A 22,599-nucleotide genomic window follows, 5' to 3' on the forward strand; every position below is an offset into this window, starting at 1 on the left:
TGACATGTCTTTTGTTGCAATGGCTCCAATATTGATGTCGCAGCATACATTTACATTGTAAATGACAGTAACCCAAGATTTGAAAGTTGCAGCAAAATCCTATTGCCTTGTATTCAGTATCCATGGAAGGAAATGTTTTTGGCTCTCATTAGATAATTCTTTTTGCTTCATGAATAATTTGAAGGAGGTCAAAACATGTGATAATCAATCAAAATTGTCATATTCATGTCAAGTTCAATATTTTCTGTGAACAACAAGGTCATAAGAAACGAAAGACACATGGTTACATCTGCTGGTAACACCTGCCAATCAGGAAATTTTGAATCTATTCTTTCCCACTGAAAGGTCAACTTGCAATTGTCAGCCATTTAGGACCTTGTTGGTCAGAAAAATATTAAATCTTTATGTTTCAATTCGGCATTACGTGAATAATGATCGCTGAAGTAAATAATGTCAAATGTTATTGATTATCACATGATTTTATCCCCTCTAAATGCATGAAATATAAACAATAATCCAATGAGAGCCGAACAGATTTTATTCAATGGATAGTGAATACAAGGAAATAGGATATTGCTGCAACTTTCAAATCATGGTTACTTTCATTTAAATGTATGATGCGACATTAATATTGGGACTATGCAACAGGTGAGGTGTCATAATGCGCAGAAATAAATTCTGCTTTGAATGCACATATATTTCAAATCTGGCATACGATAAACGGTTTAGGAATAATAGTCATTCATTTGAGGGTATTTACTTGATGTGTTTATGTATCAACCTCACAGCTGTGGGTAATGGCACCAAATAATACCTTTCAGATTTAAATTGTGGGATAGGCTTTTACGTCGGGAGTTGATAACAATTGGTTTTTAGCGGGTTCACCGTGGGACAAGTTTATATTATTGTCCAATTTACCTACCCTCACATTTCTCACAACTCTTATATTTTCTAGAATTACATTAAATACATGTAGGGCAGTGTCATGAAACATGTGATATTTTTTTAAAGTTCAGCATGTGTAATGGCGCTTGATTAGAAAGAAGCCTGTGAAGTACTATCAAAGAGTATAATTTAATTTGGCTGCATTTCTAGATATCTTTTACAGAAGAAGCAATACTTGAATTCCTGAAAGTCTCTGCAAATTTTATATTCCTGGCTTACTTTTTACACTGCACTATCTTGAATTGACAGGAAAATTCTAAGAGGATAATTGATGGACCCTTACTGTTCTGTAACAAGCTATTATAGATGAAGAGACAGCAATGGTTACAAACAAAAGTAAGGGACTGGTTCATTAATATGCTTAAACGAACAACATAATATGACCACTTTACTGTTCAATAGCTTTATTGCCCGATTCAGCGTGAGTTTGAAAAAGCAAGAGTTCTCAACAAAACGTGACGCGATCTGCTGCATGGGGGCATTTAGAGTACTGCTATTATAGCTAAAATAATAGATTCTCGATCATGAGAGCTCAATAGGCACGCAATGACAATTGCGTCGGCGTACAGCGCCTATCTCACACGCTTTGGGTCGCGCTGCATTTCCTGTGTGCGTGCACAATCGATCGCGCTATCGTGTCATTCCACTAAACTTGCGACATTACGCAGTGCACGCAGTACATTCATACTCTCATGATCGGGAAATTATTATTTTAGCTATAGGCTATCATATACTTAAAACACCAGAGGTCTAGCATACTTGGGTCTGATGATGTGTATTTTCTTATGTATTTTACTGTTTTTTAATCCACATTTTTTGCCTTTATCTCAATTTCAAAGTTGCCGCAATTTGTCACCAATATTCATTCTTCAACAAATATCAAATATTTCTTTAATAAAATAGTTATCAGACCCCCCGGGGGGCCACTGGTCATTGACAAGGGGGTATCATGCGTGGCCACAAAACAAGTTTCAAATAGCACCCTAAACAAGTATTTATGAGGTCTGAAAATGCACCGCTAAACAAGTATGACAAGTGCAATTTCATACCCTAAATAAGTATTGACATTATTTTTGCCCCATTAGACGCAAGTAAATCAGTCATATTTTGACTCTAAAACCCTTCATATTCATAACTGGGAAAACAAAATTCAAAAGTTCATAACTTTTAACCTTTATTACATACTACATTTGTCTCAAAGGACCCTAAACATTGATTTATTGTACAAGGTATACCCTTTTTCTCAAATTTCCTTGTTTTAGATACCCTATTCACGATACGTAATTACAGTGCCTGATCATTAAAAAAGACCCTTTTTACTTGAATCTTTGGCCATGCATGATACCCCCTGGTCAATGACCAGTGGCCCCCCCTTGGATCAGACCTTTATTTCAAACCAGGAATTTAATACCAGGCATGTTTATACTCATTTCAATGTATTTATAGCCAATTAAAAATTTGAAAGCCAATAATGAAGTAATTTGTTGATTACATTTTACCAACAAGTCAAATATATTAAACCACACATAATTGCAATTCGCAGAACATGAGGATTGTTTGAACTCTTTCATTAGCATTTGTGATCAATTGACATGTACATGGCACGATTGATATTGACAACTCTACATCTAGTTATTGATAATTGTTAATTATGAAACCCAACATCTGATTTTATAAACAAATTAAGCAATCACTATTTATGGAAATAGTAGATATGATATTAGTAACACATACAATGTACAATGTCGTATGACAGTGTGGTTGCTAAGCAACAGTAAAGAACTTGTATGGTGATGAGTGGGTCAGATTTTTTTGTAAAAATGGGGGCTATCTGTAAAATGGCGATGATTGGGTCTGATTGATGTTTTCTGACCTAGATTTGATTTTTGCCTCATTGATTCTGATATACAAGTAATCACCTTTCTTGATCTATAATTTAGCTAGTCTGTCCATTTGTTAAGGGGTACTACACCCCTCGATAAATTTGTGTCTATTTTTGCATTTTTCTCAAAAACTAATAACACACTGGTAACAAAAGTTATGTAAATTATAGGGGCAAGGAATCCAATTACTATACTGGAATTTCAGTGACCAAAGACAAGCGGTTCGTTATTTATGATAAGAAATAAGGTACCGCGAGGATGTACCTCATTTCCTATCATATATACTGAACCGCTTGTCTTGAGTCACTGAAATTTCAGTGTAGTAATTGGATTCCTTGCCCCAATAATATACATAACTATTGTTACCAGTGCGTTATTAATTTTTGAGAAAAATGCAAAAATAGTCATAAATTTACAACAGGGGTGTAGTACCCCCTTAACTTAATTTGTTTTCCTTCAAACTTCAATGCAGCAAAAGAAACAACGGTGGTGATTCTAAGGAATTCAAAATATTCATCTCAAAATTTTACACATATTGTGGTTCTTGAAAAATTGATCAAAAATTTTAATGATCTTTTATAACATTATTTGTGACACGATCAAGGGAAATGAGTCGGATGTCGCTGATATTGATTTTGAGATATTGGCAAAGAAAGTGTTAAAATTCTTGTGTTTTATATTGTTTACAGCGATTGATAAATTGATGTAACTTAACAAAGAAAAGTCGTATTAACATGGGGTTTTCAGTTGCTGAAAGCTCTAAATGTCCTCTTTAGAAACATGTGTAAAACTCATTTTCGACCAGGGCTGACATGTGACTCATTCCCCTTGATCATGTCACATTTTAGGAACTTGAAGTTATTAGAATGTACTGGCAGTTGAATATCTGAATTCCTTGACAAATATCCTCTAAGGTTACAAGAGTTGTTTTTATTATGTAAAATATATCTTATTTTTAGACTGTCCAATAAGCTGTCAAAAGACTGCCGAGCCGAGTGTAGCCATTATCAAACAATTTGTCTTAGCATGGATGGACTCTAACCTATTCATCAAATTACCCGCATCCGTTGCATATAAACAACTGCACTCAAATGTTAGGGATGAATGCAAACACGCTCTTAACCAGCAAATTCTTGCTAAAAATTCTGCACAAATTTCACATTGATCTCTATTAAATGACAGATCGCATTGACTTCAAATCTTTCAAAGCAATCTCTTGTGGGAGGGTGATAGGCATCACCTTTCCAATAAAAACCTAGGTTTTCAAATGGAGGGTTGTGCAGTGAGAGACAAAAAGGGATTTAATTAAATAAGGGATGGGATTTGTGTGTGAACTCAACTTGCTGATAATACTGCTGCTAGATTTAACAAGTAATGAGTATGCTTTGATGATGCTAGAGCCTGTGTACACAAGCAAGCTAACATAAAATTATATACACACTCATTTGAACAACTCTATCTGCACTTGTAATGCAACAAAAATATCAATTTCAGATTCAAATAAATGAGCCTTATTGACCTCGGCTAATTTGTGTATGTCTCTGTTAATCTAACTGACTGGTCATTTGACCGGCCGCGAAATTATGTAAAGACCTCAAAGCAAATGAAATGCAACCCAAGTTTTTATATTATACCTATCAGATGATAATCATCGCCAAAAGCTATGTGATGTCCATTCATTACCTCATCACAAGTCCATCTGTCCATCATATGTTTTCCCTCATCAGCCCTTGATTTTAAAGTTCTCTTTGTAATATTTTTCTTCGATAATTGACAGAATGATGTACATGTACATGTAAGCAACTTATTAAAATGGGAGTTTATCAGAGTCAGAGGTAAACTTGTATTTCTTGTAATGGAAGCAGATTGTTGTCTTGAAGTACATAATTAAAGCTAAAGAAAACTAAAATGAATGCTGCTGTTGACTGTTTTTGTTGTTTTGTTATTTATTTTGAACCAAATAGGTGTGCAGAATTTGAGTTTGTTGGCATTTCTCTTGCACATGTCACTGCAAAGCACAATATTTGTGCAGGATGATTTCACTCTTTGAAATGTAGCTTGCAATTTCATGGTATTATTCAAGGCTAATGTGAAGTTCACTTGTAATAATGTATGAAATCTCGAAACATTTTGTCCCCCCCATACACATGATATCAGCTTGCTATACATTTCTACTGTATACAAGCTCTATCAAAATGATTGGTACTCATTTATTTTGATGTTTACTGAAAAGCCTGCCTCGATCTTCCAAATACAACATCACATTGGATACTCTTGAAACGTCCAGAATGAACAGTTTATGACTTGTTATACAATTAATTTATAAATTATTTGGATCTTTTGTTGAATTTCGATACATCATACTCATCCATTATCAATAAATACTGATAGGTACCAATCATTTTGATACAGCTTGTATTTTGACAAAATGCCAATAATCTTACAAGACCTGATAACCTGTGCAGCAAAATCACATATTAACATATAATAGTTATTACATTATCAGACAATTGGTTGGGGCAATACTTACTGAAAATACCATCTTGGATTCGAGTAACTGGGCTATGTCATAATTGTGATTCTTTTCCGCACAATCACATGGCGTTTCTTTATCAACATTTTCCTGGAAGAGTGAGGCGCCATGCTCTAAAAGCATCTGAAAATAGACACATACAATGAAGACTTGCATCAATGAAGCCATGTATGTATGGTGGCTTTTAAATGTAATATACGAGACTACATCACAGTTTGAATGGTACACATCTTGGGGAATGGTTTGGACCCAAACCCAATTTGAAAATAAATTGGAAAGAATAAAAAGATTAAGGAAAAAACAATTTAGCACATGAGGTTAATAAAGAAGGGCACTACTTGAAGAAAAAAAGACAATTGTTTTTTAGATTCTTACAATAATAAGCATTCTAATAAAACCTACAGACTGCACAAGTTAAGAAGGGTAATTAAAATTTAATTTCAACATCATATTAATGCCAAAATCAATTCTGTCATTATGAGCATATTTATTATGCAGATTTCTTACATATTTATTCCATACACATGTAAAACTAGTAAAATGTTCTCTAAACAACATTTTGTTGGTGACAAAAAAGATGCAGCATACAAATGGTATGTAGCGGCAATTAGATTATGTAATCTTTTCAATGAGTATTCCCTTTGGATACAGATATAAATAAAACTTACCTCAACAAGAGAACGGTAGCCAGACGAAGCGGCATAATGGAGCGCCGAGTTACCATCCTGTCAACAACAGAATAATACAAAATTTAAATATGTGCCATTTGTAGCAACATTTCCCTGCAATGTCAATGTTAAAATTGTAGCACAATTATGGACAAGTTTATAGAAAGAGAGAAAAATGTATTGTGGGTGCTCCGATATCTTCATATGCGACTCGATCGGGTCCATGGAGACCAAAGGAGGCATTTGAAAATCGAGTTTAAATACTATAATTATTACCTTTTACAAACATTAGGTCATCATAAATAAGAAAGAATTAACAGTTTAACCAAACCAAAGTGTTACAATTAAACAGGACAACAAATAAACACAAATCCCAACCGGCACACAACCCAACTTGAAAAAAAAGCAAGGGAATATGCCGGCATGGGAATCAAACCCACATCCTTCCAATCTCTAGACGGACGCCTTATCCATTAGGCTACCAGCTCCCACTGATAAACGGTGGTTAAAGCTGGGTCTAATGTTATAGCAGTCATGGTATACAATACACACAAACAAATATTACGCAAGTACACAAGGAAAGGAGATCATTACTGATGCTTAATCGTTTCCCCAGTATAATTATAAGTAAAGAAGGTAATGGGGATACGCATCCTGCACAAGAACAAATAAACACAATGGGGAACGATTGCTCGCTACAAGAGGAAACTGAATATATTTAATAAGAAAGAATTAACAGTTTAACCAACCCAAAGCGTTACAATTAAACAGGACAACAAATAAACACAATTCCTGACCGGCACACAACCCAACTTGAAAAAAAAAGCAAGGGAATATGCCGGCATGGGAATCGAACCCACGACCTTCCGATCTAGACCTTCGGAAGTCCTGTTTAATTGTAACACTTTGGGTTGGTTAAACGCCGAAGGTCTAGCATACTTGGTTCTAAGATTATGAAGTCTCGTGATGTGTATTTTCTTTGTTTTTTATTGTTTTTTACTCCATATGTTTGTCTTTATCTCAATGGACCAGATAGTGTCACATATTGGACCGTCCACCACAAATGGACTGTAATGCTGATAATGTGGAAATTTTTATTTTGAATATAAATTTGATGTTAACAATGACTCAGAAATCTAAGTGTGTACAAACTCTTTGTTTGCCTAAATCACATTTGGTAAACAACTCCTTTAATTTATGGAAATGGGCTGAAATGGCATCTTTGCAATAAATTAATCTTAAGAGGAACCTATTTTCCATGACATCAAATTCACGTCACAAGTACATGTATATATGCTACACATACAATCATGAAAGTCTAAATAATGTCTGTGGCTGTCACCTCACTCAGCAGCACAAGTTGTCCCTGTTACAAAAATAGTTGTATGTACATATTTAATCATAGTTATAAATAAAACATATAGGGTAATTATTATTAGAGTAACTAGGATGGTACATGTACAATGCCAAGCCATGCAAATTAAGTTTACAGTTGGCATATGTCTACCATCAAATCAATTAATACAATTCCAGATTCATAAAGATACATTTGCTTTGAATCTGCTTGTTCAGGCTTCAACTTTTGCAGACAAATTTGCTGAATTTAATGTCATTAATGTTGAGTTAACCAGTAGCAGCAGTAAATTGGTTGATATTTTGCTCTCCAGTTGGAAGAAGGTGATCACTTTAGCCTCCAGATGTAAGACATGCAAGTGTGAAATCCCTCACCAGACACAATCTGAAATTTAGATTTGAAGCAACCTCCTTCTGGGATTCCTTCTTACAAGGCTGTTACATACATGGAATAAGAAATAAGCTCAGCTTGCTTACTCTTGTTTTATGCCTTATATGCCTCAGTGAAACATTTATATCATATATATGTATGCAAGCTCATGTTTGCAACAGTTTAAACTCTCATCAAACATTAGAAATTGACAGGCAAAGACAGAATAGATCAGATAAAAGGAAATAATAAGGTGTGGGTGTGTGTAGGTGCGCAATTGAAAAACACCACCAAATGAGGACACACACCTTAATACACTCAAATAAGTGTCGATAAACACCAACCGTAGATGTCCTTGGTTCCACCAGCAGGGGGAAAAAATAACCAGAGGCACTGAAGGCAATTATCTTGGGTGCCCCATGCCTTTGCCTGGGTGCCCCTCAAAATGTGTAACTTTTAGGGGAGCACGGTGGCCTAGCGGAACGGGCACCGACTCATAATCGGAAGGTTGCGGGTTCGAGCCCGGCGACGCCATCGTGTTGTGCCCTTGAGTAAGGCACTTTATCTCGATTACTCCTCTCCACCCAGGTGTTTAAATGGGTACCGGCATTCTTAAATGCTGGGAAGGTAACAGACTCGCTGTATAGGAGGTGTAGCGATCCCCCTATAGCAACATTACATGGAGGAGTCTGGCCCAATTGCCAATGAAAGAGAGATGGGCACTCCGATCACTGTTTATACAGGATCGTCTCTTTTACTTATAAGTACTTGTTTTTTGTGTTGAGTATCTGTGGTACAAGAAACAGTCCTTGATTGGAAAATCCTAGGTCCTCATTTGCTGGTCTTTACAAGTATGTACTTGTGCATGTGTTTGATGACAAACCAGGATACACATGTGACATTTCACATTTAAACTATGGACCTTCTGTAACAAGGGATTGTCCTTGGTTCAAGGAGGTCTGGAAACGGCCACAATTGCATGTATAATGCACATCTTCTATCGTACATTAGATACACCATCCGCAGGTGCTAGGTAATTTCATCTTATAGGCCTACACACATAAAAATTGCAGCATAACTCCTTGGTATGTCCACTGAATGGGGATTCAGACATCCGTATTTGCATAGTATTAAACTTAGTCCACGGTTGGAGGGTGTTTGTGTGTGAGTGTTTCAGGTGTAAAAAGTCCTCATTTAGATAGGTCCTGTCCTCAACTGGAGAATCCTGTGGCATCGTTTGTCAGTCTTTAGAAGTATGTGTTAGTGTCTGTGAGCCTGTAAGTGCCTTCAATCGAGTCTAATCTGAAGTTTACACACCTTCAACTGAGGACACACTTCCAACTGTGGATGTCCACGGTTCCTAAGGGGGTGCAGTATGATGAAAATAATGTAAAAAGGCTATTTTGAGCATAATCACATCGCGACCTCTCTTGTAGGTATTAGTATGTCCCCGATTGGATAGTACCATGTCAAGGTATGTCCCCGTTAAGGCGACTCACTGCTGAAACTTGGTGTCCTCGGTTGGTGGTTACACAATTTCAGTCCTCGTTTGAAGGCACTTATCGGCAGGTGGATGTGTGTGTGTGTGTGGGAAGGGGGGGGTACTGGTGACTGTTTGTATTCACTAACCTGGGAAGCTAATCCCTACCCTAAAGTTTGTTCGGTTTATATAAGGCGGAAAAATAAGACTCACAACACCGTGTATTGATACAGAATGGCATGCATGCAGTTGGGCGCAATACTTACACTAGTTGTGCGTTGCGTAATGCGTGACTGGCGCACGCTTATGTGAATTTACGCGAGCGTGAGTTGGGACTTTATTGACTCGCGCAGTAACAAATGCCGAATAATTTACGGTTTATATAAGCCGAACAAACTTTAGAAAGACATGCTGTCATGGACATATTTGTCACTATTTTTCTTAGAATTTGCAGTTCAATGACCTGTGCTTTTATCTCCAAATCTCATCTTCCAATATTTTGAATGCTGAATATTACGAGTAAGGTTAATCAACATTGCCAACATTTATATGATCTTATTTTTATACTGCACATACATAATTACAGTCAGCTAGAGGTTAAAAATGATAAAAAGTTATAAGCTTATTTCTTGATGATATTTAATTTAAAAAGCTCAGTGTTCTAAATAATGAGTATCTATGTATGTCAAAATGTATAAATTTTGCTCATTTTTGAAAGCTTTTAGTTATTAAAATCAAAATGAAATAATGTGTTACCAAAATATTTTATAATAGTCATCAGCAAAAACACTTGAATTTACCAAAACATATTGCCACTCTATTTATACTATTTTAGTTTCTTTTAAAAATTTGTGAAGAAAACCTGCCACAAAAATACAACATATCACCATATATTTTCCCAAGTGTTCACTTTACCTAGACAGTGACAAATAAGACACTGAAAAGCAAAGATACTGTCTCCCTATGTATTTTGTCAAATCTGCCTGAAGCTATATCAAGTATGTGTTGCTCAGGAGGTGTTGTCAGGGGCACCATCTTGTACAGGATAGTTTGTTTACAAAATGTTACACTTCATCATTATCTTTCATTATTATAGGTTGGTTCCACACAACTCACCTTTGTTTAAATGCAGCCATAATTCAAAGTGCAAAATAATGTTATACAGGACAAGGTCTTATAAGTGAACAATTACATTCATACCTCTATGTTTGAAAAAACATTATGAACAATTCTTATGAAAAATGAAACACTTGTTTTTAATTTATGGGCATTTTTGTATTAACACCAGGGTTTTCAAATTGCAAGTCTATGGGAAGAGTGGACATTGAGGGGGCTGCCGTATTGTTTGTAATAAACGCCCCGGGGGCGTTGCATTTTTCCAAAAGGGGGGCGTTTATTAAAATGTATTCATTTTGCTCATCTTTGAAAGCTTTTAGTTATTAAAATGAAATTGTGCCAGAATGTGTTACTAAACTATCTAGTCGTCAGCAAAAACACTTGAATTTACCAAAACATCTTGTCACTCTATTTATACTATTTTAGGGTTTTTTTAAATTGTGAAGAAAACCTGCCACAAAAATACAACATATCACCATATATTTTCCCAAGTGTTCACTTTACCTAGACAGTGACAAATAAGACACTGAAAAGCAAAGATACTGTCTCCCTATGTATTTTGTCAAATCCGCCTGAAGCTATATCAAGTATGTGTTGCTCACTAGGTGTTGTCAGGGGCACCATCTTCTACATGATAGTTTGTTTACAAAATGTTATACTTCATCATCATCTCTCATTATTATAGGTTGGTTCCTCACAACTCACCTTTGTTTAAATGCAGTAAATTTCAGGGGGGAGGAATCAACAAATTTTGCGCAAAATTACCACAAAAAGGTGAAATTTTCGTAATTGGGTTTTTTTACTGGGGGGGCAAGAGTTCTGACTGGGGGCATTTGCCCCCTCATGTATCCCTGTTTAAATGCAGACACAATTCAAAGTGCAAAATAATGTTATACTAAGTACTATACAGGACAAGGTCTATTAGTGAACAATTACATTCATACCTTTATGTTTGAAAAACATTATGAACAATTCTTATGAAAAATGAAACGCTCATTTTTAATTTGTGGGCATTTTTGTACAAAGGGAATTAACATCAGGGTTTTCAAATTGCAAGTCTATGGGAAGAGTGGTCAGGGGAGGGGGGGCTATATGTATTACCTCACTTTTACCTCAGTTTTAGGCTGACATAATAAAAAAACAAAAGTTTTGTTTTTCATAAAATGTACACACAATTATGTGCTTCAAATATAGGATATTCCATTCAAATAGTTAATGGAATCTTGTCCCGAAAAGTAAATGTCCTCTACCCCAATGGTTTTAACATAGATGCATTAGCTTTCACCTTCTGACTTACCATGAATCCTTGGAAATATAGCCTTTTCAAGTTCCTAATTTTACAGTAGTTTTAATTTTAATTAATTATGTGACAAACTGAATTACCTCATCTACAGCATTGACATCCACTTGTTCACGTTCTCCGCTACCCATCTTGATTCCCTTCCAACCCACGATAAGTCTTAAACATTCAGCACGCTTCTTCTCTGGAGGCTGGGAATAGTAGTACTGGGAGTAAGAGGATGTAGATGATGGTGGTCGATGTACCTCCTCCATGCACACACAGTGAAGGGAAGTTTGGTCTAAGGTGTTGCGTTTGTTAGGGTTCCCATGGTGTTTCTGAAGACTGCATCTGTTGGTTGGAAAAATATAAGAGTTTGGATTTATATAACTTGATGGCAGGATTAAAGAAGCCAAGGTGAACCATTAAGGAGAGCAATCAATTGCTCTCCTGGTGATCTTCAGGAGTGTTTTCAGGAGAACTATTAGGATGATTATTTTGACATCCTGATTACTCACTGGCAGTACTGTTAAGAAGGGCTCTGAACTTGTGAGAGTCTGAGGTGAGCTGTTTCGGAGACCAACAAATTGTTCTCCTAGTGATGTTTATGAGAGATTTAAGGATAGCCATTAGGAGGACATTACATGTACATTACAGCAAAATCAGGATAGCTATGAATCATATTACCGTACAATGAATGAGATGAGCTATTTGGAGGAAAGGGAGGTACATATTGGTCTCCTCAAACCTGTAACAGATTGACTACTTACATGTACTTAATTTCTTTGACACAAAGAAGTATGATTTCCTATCATAGGGATGTTGTATGTTATTTTGCTACTCTTGTTCTTGTTGTTGATTTTATTAGCATTACAATGTTACATATTTTGTTTGATAGAAGACAAACATATTGTGATGTAAAAAACATCTTTTTTACATACATTGTACATGTACAATGCAAGATTTACATGTCTCATTTTTTCCTTTTTACATGGATCCCGGTATTGATTGAAATCATCAGGGAAAAAGAATTTATAATGTAACATTGGTATAATCAGTACTGCAGAACACAGGCAGCAAGTTACCTGAAAATAACTGCCTACAAAATAAGCTTTGATGAAACACATCATAGCTTGAGCTAGCATGTGAGGGTAACCTGACAATATAGTCTGTGGCTAGCTTTTCACTGCGTAAACTTGACATTTTAGAATTCAATACAAGATGTGGCTTTTTTTTCATTCAGTATTGTGAGTCATTACTAAGTAAATGCTTTACTGCCACAGTGCTATATTACATGGATATATAATGTGTCGTTATTCTGGGAATAATGACTACCTCCTGTATGGAATATCTACATGTACATGGACATATGAACATTATATGGTAATTACTTACATGTTATGAGCTATTTAATTGGGATTCCAGGTAAAAACCACATGTGCCTGCTCAAGGTCAAAATTTTTTTATTGCATGAGGCGAAGGGGCTTTGGTAGTAGGTTACAAAAAGTCACATCAAAAATTGCTGGGGAGCTTGTTGCCATAGCAGCGGCAGATTTTATGATTTTAGCGGTTTTGCTTATTTTGGGGTGAAAATAAGAGAATATATACACTTTTCTGAATTGCTCTTGACTTAAAATTTGAAGTCAAATTAAAAAAGCAACCTTACCACCATAAAGTACCATCTTTACACTTTTCACAGGTGTAAACAATATTTCAATAATATTTCCCCATGTGCAATTTTAGGGATGGGCAACATTGACATTTTAGCACTTTTGAAAAAATGACATTTTTACCCTATCTTTGAAGTCAAAAAACTAATTTTGCTTGAGCACCCAGAATTATTTCCTCTTTGGTGGTATTTAAGCAGACATTGCCCCTTTCAAATCTGGTAAAAAAGCTCTGGGGCTATTTGTCCTGTAAAGCCAGTGTTGCCAGAAAGTTTGCCAACTTTAAAAAAAATGCATTTTTCGAAATAATGCATTTTCTACATATTTTCTCATATAACTTTTTATCGACCAACTTAATTGAAATATTGACCCTTTGCGTACAAGATTTGGCCTTTAACTGCTTCGGAAGCAACACTTAGAGGCTGCAGAAGAGTCGTGTTCTGCAAAAACCGGTATTGCCAGAAAGTCCGACTTTTTAAATCTATAGATATTTCCAATAAGCGCATTTACTACAGGCTCTAGGGAGGAGTTCGTGTACATGACTATTTCAGAAATTTACCTTGCATTTTCATGTTATATAAATTAGGCAAAGACCTTCAAAAATTTTGAGTAAGAAAATCAGATCAAGTGTAATCAAAAATGGCGTCCAAAATGGCCGCCAAATAGGGATTTTCCATTAAAACACACTATAGCAACATACAAATGATCTAATGATGAAAAAATATTGATACAATATGTTTCTAATCAAAGGAAATACATATATGCCCATTTTGTTTCATTCGGATTTTTAAAATTCAAAATGGCGTCCAAAATGGCGCTTGAATAGCCTATTTCCATTGAAATACACTAGAGCAACATGAAATTGATATAATAATAAAGTATTCTCAGTGGAATTAATTTTTATAACCAAAGGAAATAAATATACACACAATTTGTTTCATTGGTATCTCTCAAATTCTAGTGTTGCCAGAAAGTTTCCCAATTTTTTAAACTGCATTTTTCAAAATAATGCATTTTCTACATATTTACTCATATAACTTTTTACACGACCAACTTAATATTTACCCTTTGCATACAAGATTTGACACCCAACTGCATCCGGAAGCAACACTTAAAGGCTGCAGAAGAGTCGTATTCTGCAAAAACCGGTATTGCCCGAAAAGCTGACTTTTAAATCTATATTTCCAATAAGTGCATTTTACATAATTAAATTTATTTAATTATTTTAACTGTTACCGTTAGCTTTATCTGTACATATGCTAGCACTATCTCATACAGGTTTTGAAACTTGGGCTTGGTGTTGCCAGATAGTATGAAAAACTGTTGTCACCCAAAAAACCCTTAATTTTCTTTAAAATCTGTCACCCAAATACCCTTATATATCCATTTGAACAGCTAGCAACCAGTCACCTATCACTGATTTTGTTACTTCTTTTGAAATAACAAAGCCATCAAAACCATTTGAATCCATTTAGAACTAGGTTTTTACATTTAATTTGACTTTTTCTTTTGTATTTTCAGTTCGGTGAAAAGTATGGAGAGTGCAGAGGTGTAGCCTAGTCAACTTCCGTAGCATAGCTGTATAGTCTAGTCAAAGTTCCTATATAGCTTTTCCCTAGTTAACTTTCCTAATATAGCTATAGCCTAGTTAACCTTTTCAACATAGCTGTAGCCTATTAAACTTTTGTAACGTAACTGTAGCCGAGTCCACTTTCCTAACATATTAGTACTAGTAGTACTTACAATCGTTTTGCAAGGATGGATTATGCATTACTAATAAAGCCATGACCATGCATGTTACCAAGAAGCTGGTTGATGAAGACACATTAATCATGTGACTAATCAATGTCATAAGAAGTATACCATGAAATCCATTCTAAAAATAATATCAAAACGGAATCCTAAGACTCAAGACCAAAAAGCATCTCAGTAGAACAACATAGATGTTACAAAAGTTACAGTTATCCGTCATTCGCCTAGAACAGTTTAATTGTCTCTAGACATTGCTAGAATGGATTTTAAGCTATTATTTCTGATAACATTGATTAGTCACATAAAATAAATGTGTCTCAATAAACTAGCCTTGGCCTCTTGGTAACATAGTCATTATGCATTTCACCGACTCTCGCTTTCTTTTACCATTGCTGGTACTTGTACCATTGCTGGTACTTAGTGTTATCACCAGTTACCCGAAAAAAACCCTGTATTTGGACATATACCCTATAAACTCATATCTAGGGTCTATGGTGTGGACCGCGCAGCTCCGAAAAACACATGCATTTTACGAAAGTAGAGTTCTGAAAGACTCCTGATTTTTATAATAGTAAAAGACTCTAAATTGGTCATTCCTTACATTATCTAGGTTATTCCAGGCGATTTTCAACCAGAGAGTTAAGAAAGACCCTTGATTCTAACCGTTTGCAGGGCCGAAGGGCCCCCTTTTACCGGTTCGCCGTCAGCTCCCAAAGACCCACCATCTCCAAATTCCAGTGGAGCCTACCGACCCGGGAGGGGGGGGGGGGCACTTTATCTCATCAAGCGAAACATCGTGGGAAATGGGATTGCTTTATTAGCCAGAATCCATCCTTGCAAACAGATTTTAGGTACTAGCCCTCAGAAGTTAGGAAAATTGACTCTGCTACATACCAGCTACGTTACGAAAGTTGAATAGGCTACAGCTATGTTGAGAAAAGTTAACTGGGCTATAGCTATATTAACTATTTGCTACAGCTATAAATAGGAACGTTGACTAGACTACAACTACTAAAGTTCACTATGCTACAGCTTTGTACTCTCAAAATAAGTAATCATGGCATCACACTGCTTATTCCATTTGGCTCACGGATCGGAAATATGAATTCTATTTGTATTTAATTATGACAAGGACATTAACTGGAAATATCCTAATTTGGCGGCCATTTTGGATTCCATCTTGAATTGCAGAGATTCAAATGAAACAAATTGTGTGCATATTTTATTTTATTTATTTTTATTTTTTTATTTATAACATTCCTGCCGAAGCCAGGCTAATCCCAATAGTGCTCAGAGGCTACTAAATTTAAGGGACGCCATCCGGATATGACGGGACAGGGATATGGGAAGAGGTCCGATTTTAGATGCAGGAGGAAAACGGAGCACCGGAGAAAAACCTGCGAGGACGAGCATGGATCGGCAACCAAACTCACATGTGGCGCCCTGGGAATTGAACCGGGCCACAGTGGTGAAGCAGTGAGAAGACCACTACACTAACCCGCCCTCATTTCTTTTAGTTATAAAAATTAACTCCATTGAAAATACTTTATTATTATATCAATTTCATGTTGCTCTAGTGTATTTCAATGGAAATATGCTATTCTGGCGGCCATTTTGGACGCCATTTTGAATTTTGGACGCGAATGAAACAAAATGGGCACATATTTATTTCCGTTGATTAGAAACATCAATTGCATCGATATTTTTTCATCATTAGATCATTTGCATGTTGATATAGTGTGTTTTAAGGGGAACCCCTATTTGGCGGCCATTTTGGACGCCATCTTTAATTGCACTTGATCTGATCTTCTTACCCAAACTTTTTGAAGGTCTTTGCATATATAGCATGAAAATGCAAGGTAAAGAGTCATGTACACAAACTCCCCCCTAGAGCCTGTAGTAAATGCGCTTATTGGAAATATAGATTTAAAAAGTCAGATTTTCTGGCAATACCGGTTTTTGCAGAACACGACTCTTCTGCAGCCTTTCAGTGTTGCTTCCGGGAAGCAGTTGTGTGTCAAATCGTGTACGCAAATGGTCAATATTTCAATTAAGTTGGCCGTATAAAAAGTTATATGAGTAAATATGTAGAAAATGCATTATTTGAAAAATGCATTTTTGAAAATTGGCAAACTTTCTGGCAACACTGGCTTTACAGGACAAATAGCCCCAAAGTTTTTTTCACCAGATTTGGAAGGGCAATGTCTGCTCAAGTACCACCAAAGAGAAAATAATTCTGAGTGCTCAAGCAAAATTAGTTTTTTGACTTCAAAGATAGGGTAAAAATGTAATTTTTTCAAAAGTGCTTAATTTTCAATGTTGCCCATCCCTAAAATTGCACATGGGGAAATATAATTGAAATATTTTTTGCCTCTGGGAAAAGTGCAAAGATGGTACTTTATGGTGATAAGGTTGCTTTTTTGATGTGACCTCAAATTTTAAGTCAAGATCAATTCAGAAAAGTGTATATTTTCTCTTATTTTCACCCCAAAATAAGCAAAAACCGCTAAAATCATAAAATCTGCGTTGCTATGGCAACAAGCTCGGAGGAATTTTGATGTGACTTTTTGTAACTTACTACCAAAGCCCTTTCGCCTCATGCAATAAAATTTTTTTGACCGTCAGCAGACACATGTGGTTTTTACCTGGAATCCCAATTAAGTAGCTGCTATTTTTAATGACACCGATGTTGAATAAGGATCTATAAATGTCCCACATCATATGTTACATGACTGGAATATTGCACATTGAATTGAAGTTGCTAAAAATAGTACATCCTTACATCCCTGCTGTTTACAACAGCATTTATTTCAGATATTGCAGTTTTTGACATAATTTAAATAAATTTGAATTGAAAAGGTGTGAAACAGTATCAATTTGCCTTTGAAATTATGTTGCGGTTAACACCTTGTGGGCTTGTATACATGTATGAGCCCCTACTCATGATTCTCATTGTATTCAATATGGATCTATGTACCTGTAGGCCTACATTCTCTCAAATCAAAGCAGCACAATACATATGTATTCTGTTAGCTACAGGCCTCAAAATATTTCTTTAATTTTGGGGCCTACTTTTGAAGAAAAAAAATCTCTCGTAATTGAAAATAAGGGGCTACTTTACAGATTTTGAGGGGCTAAATACCTTAAATCCCTGATTTTGATTTAAACTTTTGATCCAAACACAAGGAATTAATTCCTACCTCGGAATTTTAAATCCCTATTTACTTTGAGCCACAAGCCTTAAAATAGTTTTCATTCAGGACTACTTTCTATTAAAAATCACCCCCTGCAATTTAATGTTTGAGGGCTATTTTGGCATTTTCTGGGGCAAATCATCCTTAGTCCCATCTATTTTGAGCACTGGCCACCATCATCCTAGGCACAAATATGCAATACTGCGAATATGCACAAGTGGGGTTTTAATAGAGACAGATGTAGTAGGGCAATATCAACTTTTCATACACTCCTAGATAGTGAGAACCAATCAGAGCACACGTTAGTAAATTATTAGCCGTGCATAAATATTGTATGATTGCATGGGCCCGCACTCCACGTAGTATGTGTAGTGCTTTCGGACGCGTTCATTTTTCTTGCAGGTGGATGCATTTATATTTGCTTGCATTTTCCAACATTTTTAATGACAATTTCGTTATAAAAATAGCGAAAATCACAGGATTTTTTCTTGTGTGTGTAATAGGTTAATAAATGCGTATCATTTGTTGCTCGAGAAATTGTGCAAAATAATGCACTTGAACTGAGATGTTGATGCGTCTAATGCACTCCCCCCTCCGGGGCTCGTGCATTAGATGCATCAACATCTCAGTATGTGTGCATTATTTTGTACAATTTCACTCCCAACAAGTGATATGCATAAAATCTATAACTGGTATAAATTACATTTTGGCTGATTAGTATTTTACACCTATAAATGTATTCGCCAAAATATACCAACCCAAAATAAGTCTGTCATTCTCCTGGCCTAGTGTGGACCATACTTGCCTTCATAAATATACTTCAAAAATTCAACTGAACACACAATGTGCCATCTTAGATGCATCTACATGTCTGCTACATCCCATAACCTTCTTGTGGGTGCGCTGTCATGGTTGAGTTGTGGGAGTGTGTTCGCTCATCATATTGTGTTCATTCAACTGAATCTTGGAGTACGGTACATGGTAATAATATTGTAGAACGACAAGAGTAAGCGATGACCTAGTCAGGACCTCATATCTCCCCCCTCCCCACATTAGTGAAAAAGACTCTGATATCACCTCAGCGATAGCGACACTTACATGTTTCTACTAAGCAAATTAAGAATTGCCGGATAATAATGGTGGGTGATGTGAGGTGATGCTACAATGTAGGTAATACACGGTAATAGTCCGTAGAAAAAGATCGGGTGATGGGTGGTGCCGCCATCAGCCGGCACCTGTGGGGTAACCTCACTGTAAACCGCATCCACTTTTTGAGATGGTTTTTAGTAGGCAATGGCATGCACGCTGCTGCAGGGGTAGCGCTAGGCTGCGTTTTGGGGTCCCGGACTCACCAAAATACAGTTCGGATCCCTTATTTTTAAATTTTTTGCGAGTTCAGGGGTTCCTGCAGACCCTCAGCTTTTCAATCTAGTGCTTATACAGCAGACATACTATTTATGCTGAATCTCTGACTCACCAAACTCTACTACAGGCCCCTACGTTCATAAGTTCGGGGGTCCATGCAGACTCTGGAATGCTTTGTCCTAGTGCCACCCCTGTGCTGCTGTTCACAGACCTATAACAGTTAGGCCGATGATTCAGTGGGTGAAAATGGAAGTCACTTAAATTGTATCGTAAAACTACAACACAGTGCGCATCCAAATCTGACCTTGGGCTGCTTGAAGGTCATGAAATAATTGCACTTTTCAGTCTCCCCACTAAATGCACAGGGAGTGAATGGTTACCATCTAGTAACCCAGTCATGTAGTTGATGGTAACACACATTAAAAATAGGGGGAATAAAAGCATGGTGATGCCTGGTGCTCAGTATGAACATGCATGTTGTATATTATGTTAGATAGAACTTCAAACAGCATCCCTGATTTTAGATGCAAGGACAAGCCATGCATTGGGAAAGAATTTAATTTAAAAGAGAAAGTTTAATCATAAAAATGCTTGAATAGGAATATAATAAGTGGAAAGAAATTGAGTGGAAAGAAACAATTGCTCTGAACATGGTGAAATGCATAATGCCATGCTATAGGTGGTGATGTTGTCATGGTAACTACCGGGTACATCCAAGAGTCCGGCATCTAGGGATATTGAATGAACAGAGACAGCATGATATTGGTATGATGATTTGAAATTATTTATCTCAGTGACACATGAAAATCCAGGTACGAGTTTGAATTAGCTGTAAATTTATGTAAAAAAAAAGTACTGTCACAGGTATGTGTTGTTGAAAGCAATGTTAGCACCAGCGGTAGGCCCCTGCTTACAACTATGTCAAAACTAGCATGCCAGTTCTGAAGTGTGAAGCTATTGCAATTCTTTGTGTCTTGCTTTCAGCTCAAGTTCAGTTGTACCACTGTATACCTCTGACCATTTGCATTCAACCAGAGATGAAACCAGATTTTATTTCTTGTGCAACATCTTATTTTGACTGGGAGGAAATGTGGCAAGTGGGGAGATGCCGCACACACATGCCACACTGTGTTCCAATTGCATGATTCAAAATACAAAGAAGAAAACAAGTGTGAGGGGTGTGCCTAGAAACCCTTAAACCTGGGGCTAGACGGGGCTAAGCAGCTCAAATGTGCCCCAATTTGGCTGATTTCCATGTTTTTGACATTGTGGTAAGAATAATATCAGGCTTCATAGAGAACTGATTTGGAATTGAATGTTTTAAATTTAACTGATTTGGCGTGGAAATTTCTGAAAAAAGAAACTGATAAACTTAAAGGAAAACGTTAATAATACAAAAGCAAACCATTATAATGATAAAGGGATATTTTACAAAATTGGGGCTTTTGATGGTCATGTATTCATGCATAGGACTTATCCCATCAATATTTAGTATCCATTCCCAAGCTGTGTACCTTACTTCTTTTCACAGTGTAACCCTCACTTAAACCACACACAAATGCACTAACAAATCCAGAATAGAATACATGTACAGTAAATGGATAGAGAAATGTTGTTGCTGAGATCATTCAAACCTATACCCATAAGCGGCATTAGGGCACCACTAGAATTTCCCTTCAGTGCCTCTGTCTCCCACATATCACAAATGTGTCTACTTTTTTACTTTGTGATATTCCTTTGAGTTTTTGTACACAGCTTCATGCAAAGCACTATTGATGAATCCAGGGTAGCGATAACAGTTCATGGGCATGCATTTTCTGTCGTCAATCTAGTCAAAGGGCGTGCAGTTGGGCAGAGGAGGGGGAATTGAGTGGCATCATCTGATATGGATGGAGACAGCAAGAATATCCGGATGTCCTTATACAGACAAGTGCACAGCTTTTGTATCAAGTTTGTCATACAATGTTAAATGTGTGTGAATGGTTGTAATAAATGATATCCCATTCGTGTCTATTGAGTGTGTTATTTTCACACTGAATCAATTTCCTAGACCTAGGCATAATATGTCTTATTTACAGAGGGAAAAGATAACTAGGTTTGGTGCCAATTTATCTTGCAAATTATGTTTTTTTATCAAGCAGCGCAATGGATAAGTGAATAATCAAGAGTTGATATACCATTTTACATGTAAACCAAGCTTAGGTTTTGGGTACATTTTGTCCTGATACAAAAAATGTTGCATTAGGATAATGTGATCGGGCTGGTGTTAGTATTAAGGTTTTGACAAAATGTGCCCTTTGACCTTTTTGCTCATAACTCAAGAACTATATATCACAGATAGATCAAACTTTACTCTTTCTGAATTGTTTTGACCATTGCAGAGTAATAATTTTGGGTGTTTTGAACAAAATCTGATGTTTGAAATCTGACCTCTGTATGACCTTAATAGGGAGGAAGGTACATTTTTGCCACAAAAGTTTTTCTGGTATTTCAAGGTCTTCAGCAGTCATAACTTGGTAAGTCTGAGCGATGCCTGAGCTATCCATATCTTTGTGCTCAAATATTGTGAAAAACAAAGCCTACACTTACTGGGAAAGGTATGGGCTTGTTGTAATGGGGGTTTTCCGACTTTTCCCCCATGTGCATGATTTTACCTGGGAGAGGGACTTTCAAAAGCTACCTGTGGGTATATACATTGAACATAAATATGTACTGAATTTATAAGTTTTTTAGTTATTCAAATAGACCTACATTTTGTACAGCTGAAATATACGAGACATCAAAAGGTGTTCAATGTTCATTGCATGCAACAATACTTCCTTAATTTACCACTCTCTTAGAAATTGGGCAAATCCGTAAAAGCAACACCCATGATAGTATTACAATATCGCTAATATTTTCCTGTTACATACTTTTTATTTGACGTGGAATGCATCCTGACGTCACAGAAAGTAATTGACATGAAATATTCTACATGGGTATACAGCAGCCTTA

At 36.3% G+C, this 22,599-nt stretch overlaps 1 protein-coding gene across 2 annotated transcripts in view; it reads right to left on the reverse strand.

Moving 5' to 3' along the window:
• Window positions 1-22,599, reverse strand: part of LOC140155844 (ankyrin repeat and IBR domain-containing protein 1-like) — a 116,687-nt gene that overhangs the window by 66,998 nt on the left and 27,090 nt on the right. For both annotated transcript variants that reach the window (XM_072178833.1, XM_072178832.1), the window contains exons 3-5: window positions 11,732-11,978; window positions 6,030-6,086; window positions 5,359-5,484 (exon numbers count right to left, since the gene is read on the reverse strand). In XM_072178833.1, the coding sequence (XP_072034934.1) occupies window positions 5,359-5,484; window positions 6,030-6,086; window positions 11,732-11,978 (430 nt within the window). The remainder of the gene's footprint in view (window positions 1-5,358; window positions 5,485-6,029; window positions 6,087-11,731; window positions 11,979-22,599) is intronic.

The sequence above is a fragment of the Amphiura filiformis genome, chromosome 6 (assembly GCF_039555335.1).
Source record: "Amphiura filiformis chromosome 6, Afil_fr2py, whole genome shotgun sequence".
In the NCBI taxonomy this organism is placed as follows: Eukaryota; Metazoa; Echinodermata; class Ophiuroidea; order Amphilepidida; family Amphiuridae; genus Amphiura; species Amphiura filiformis.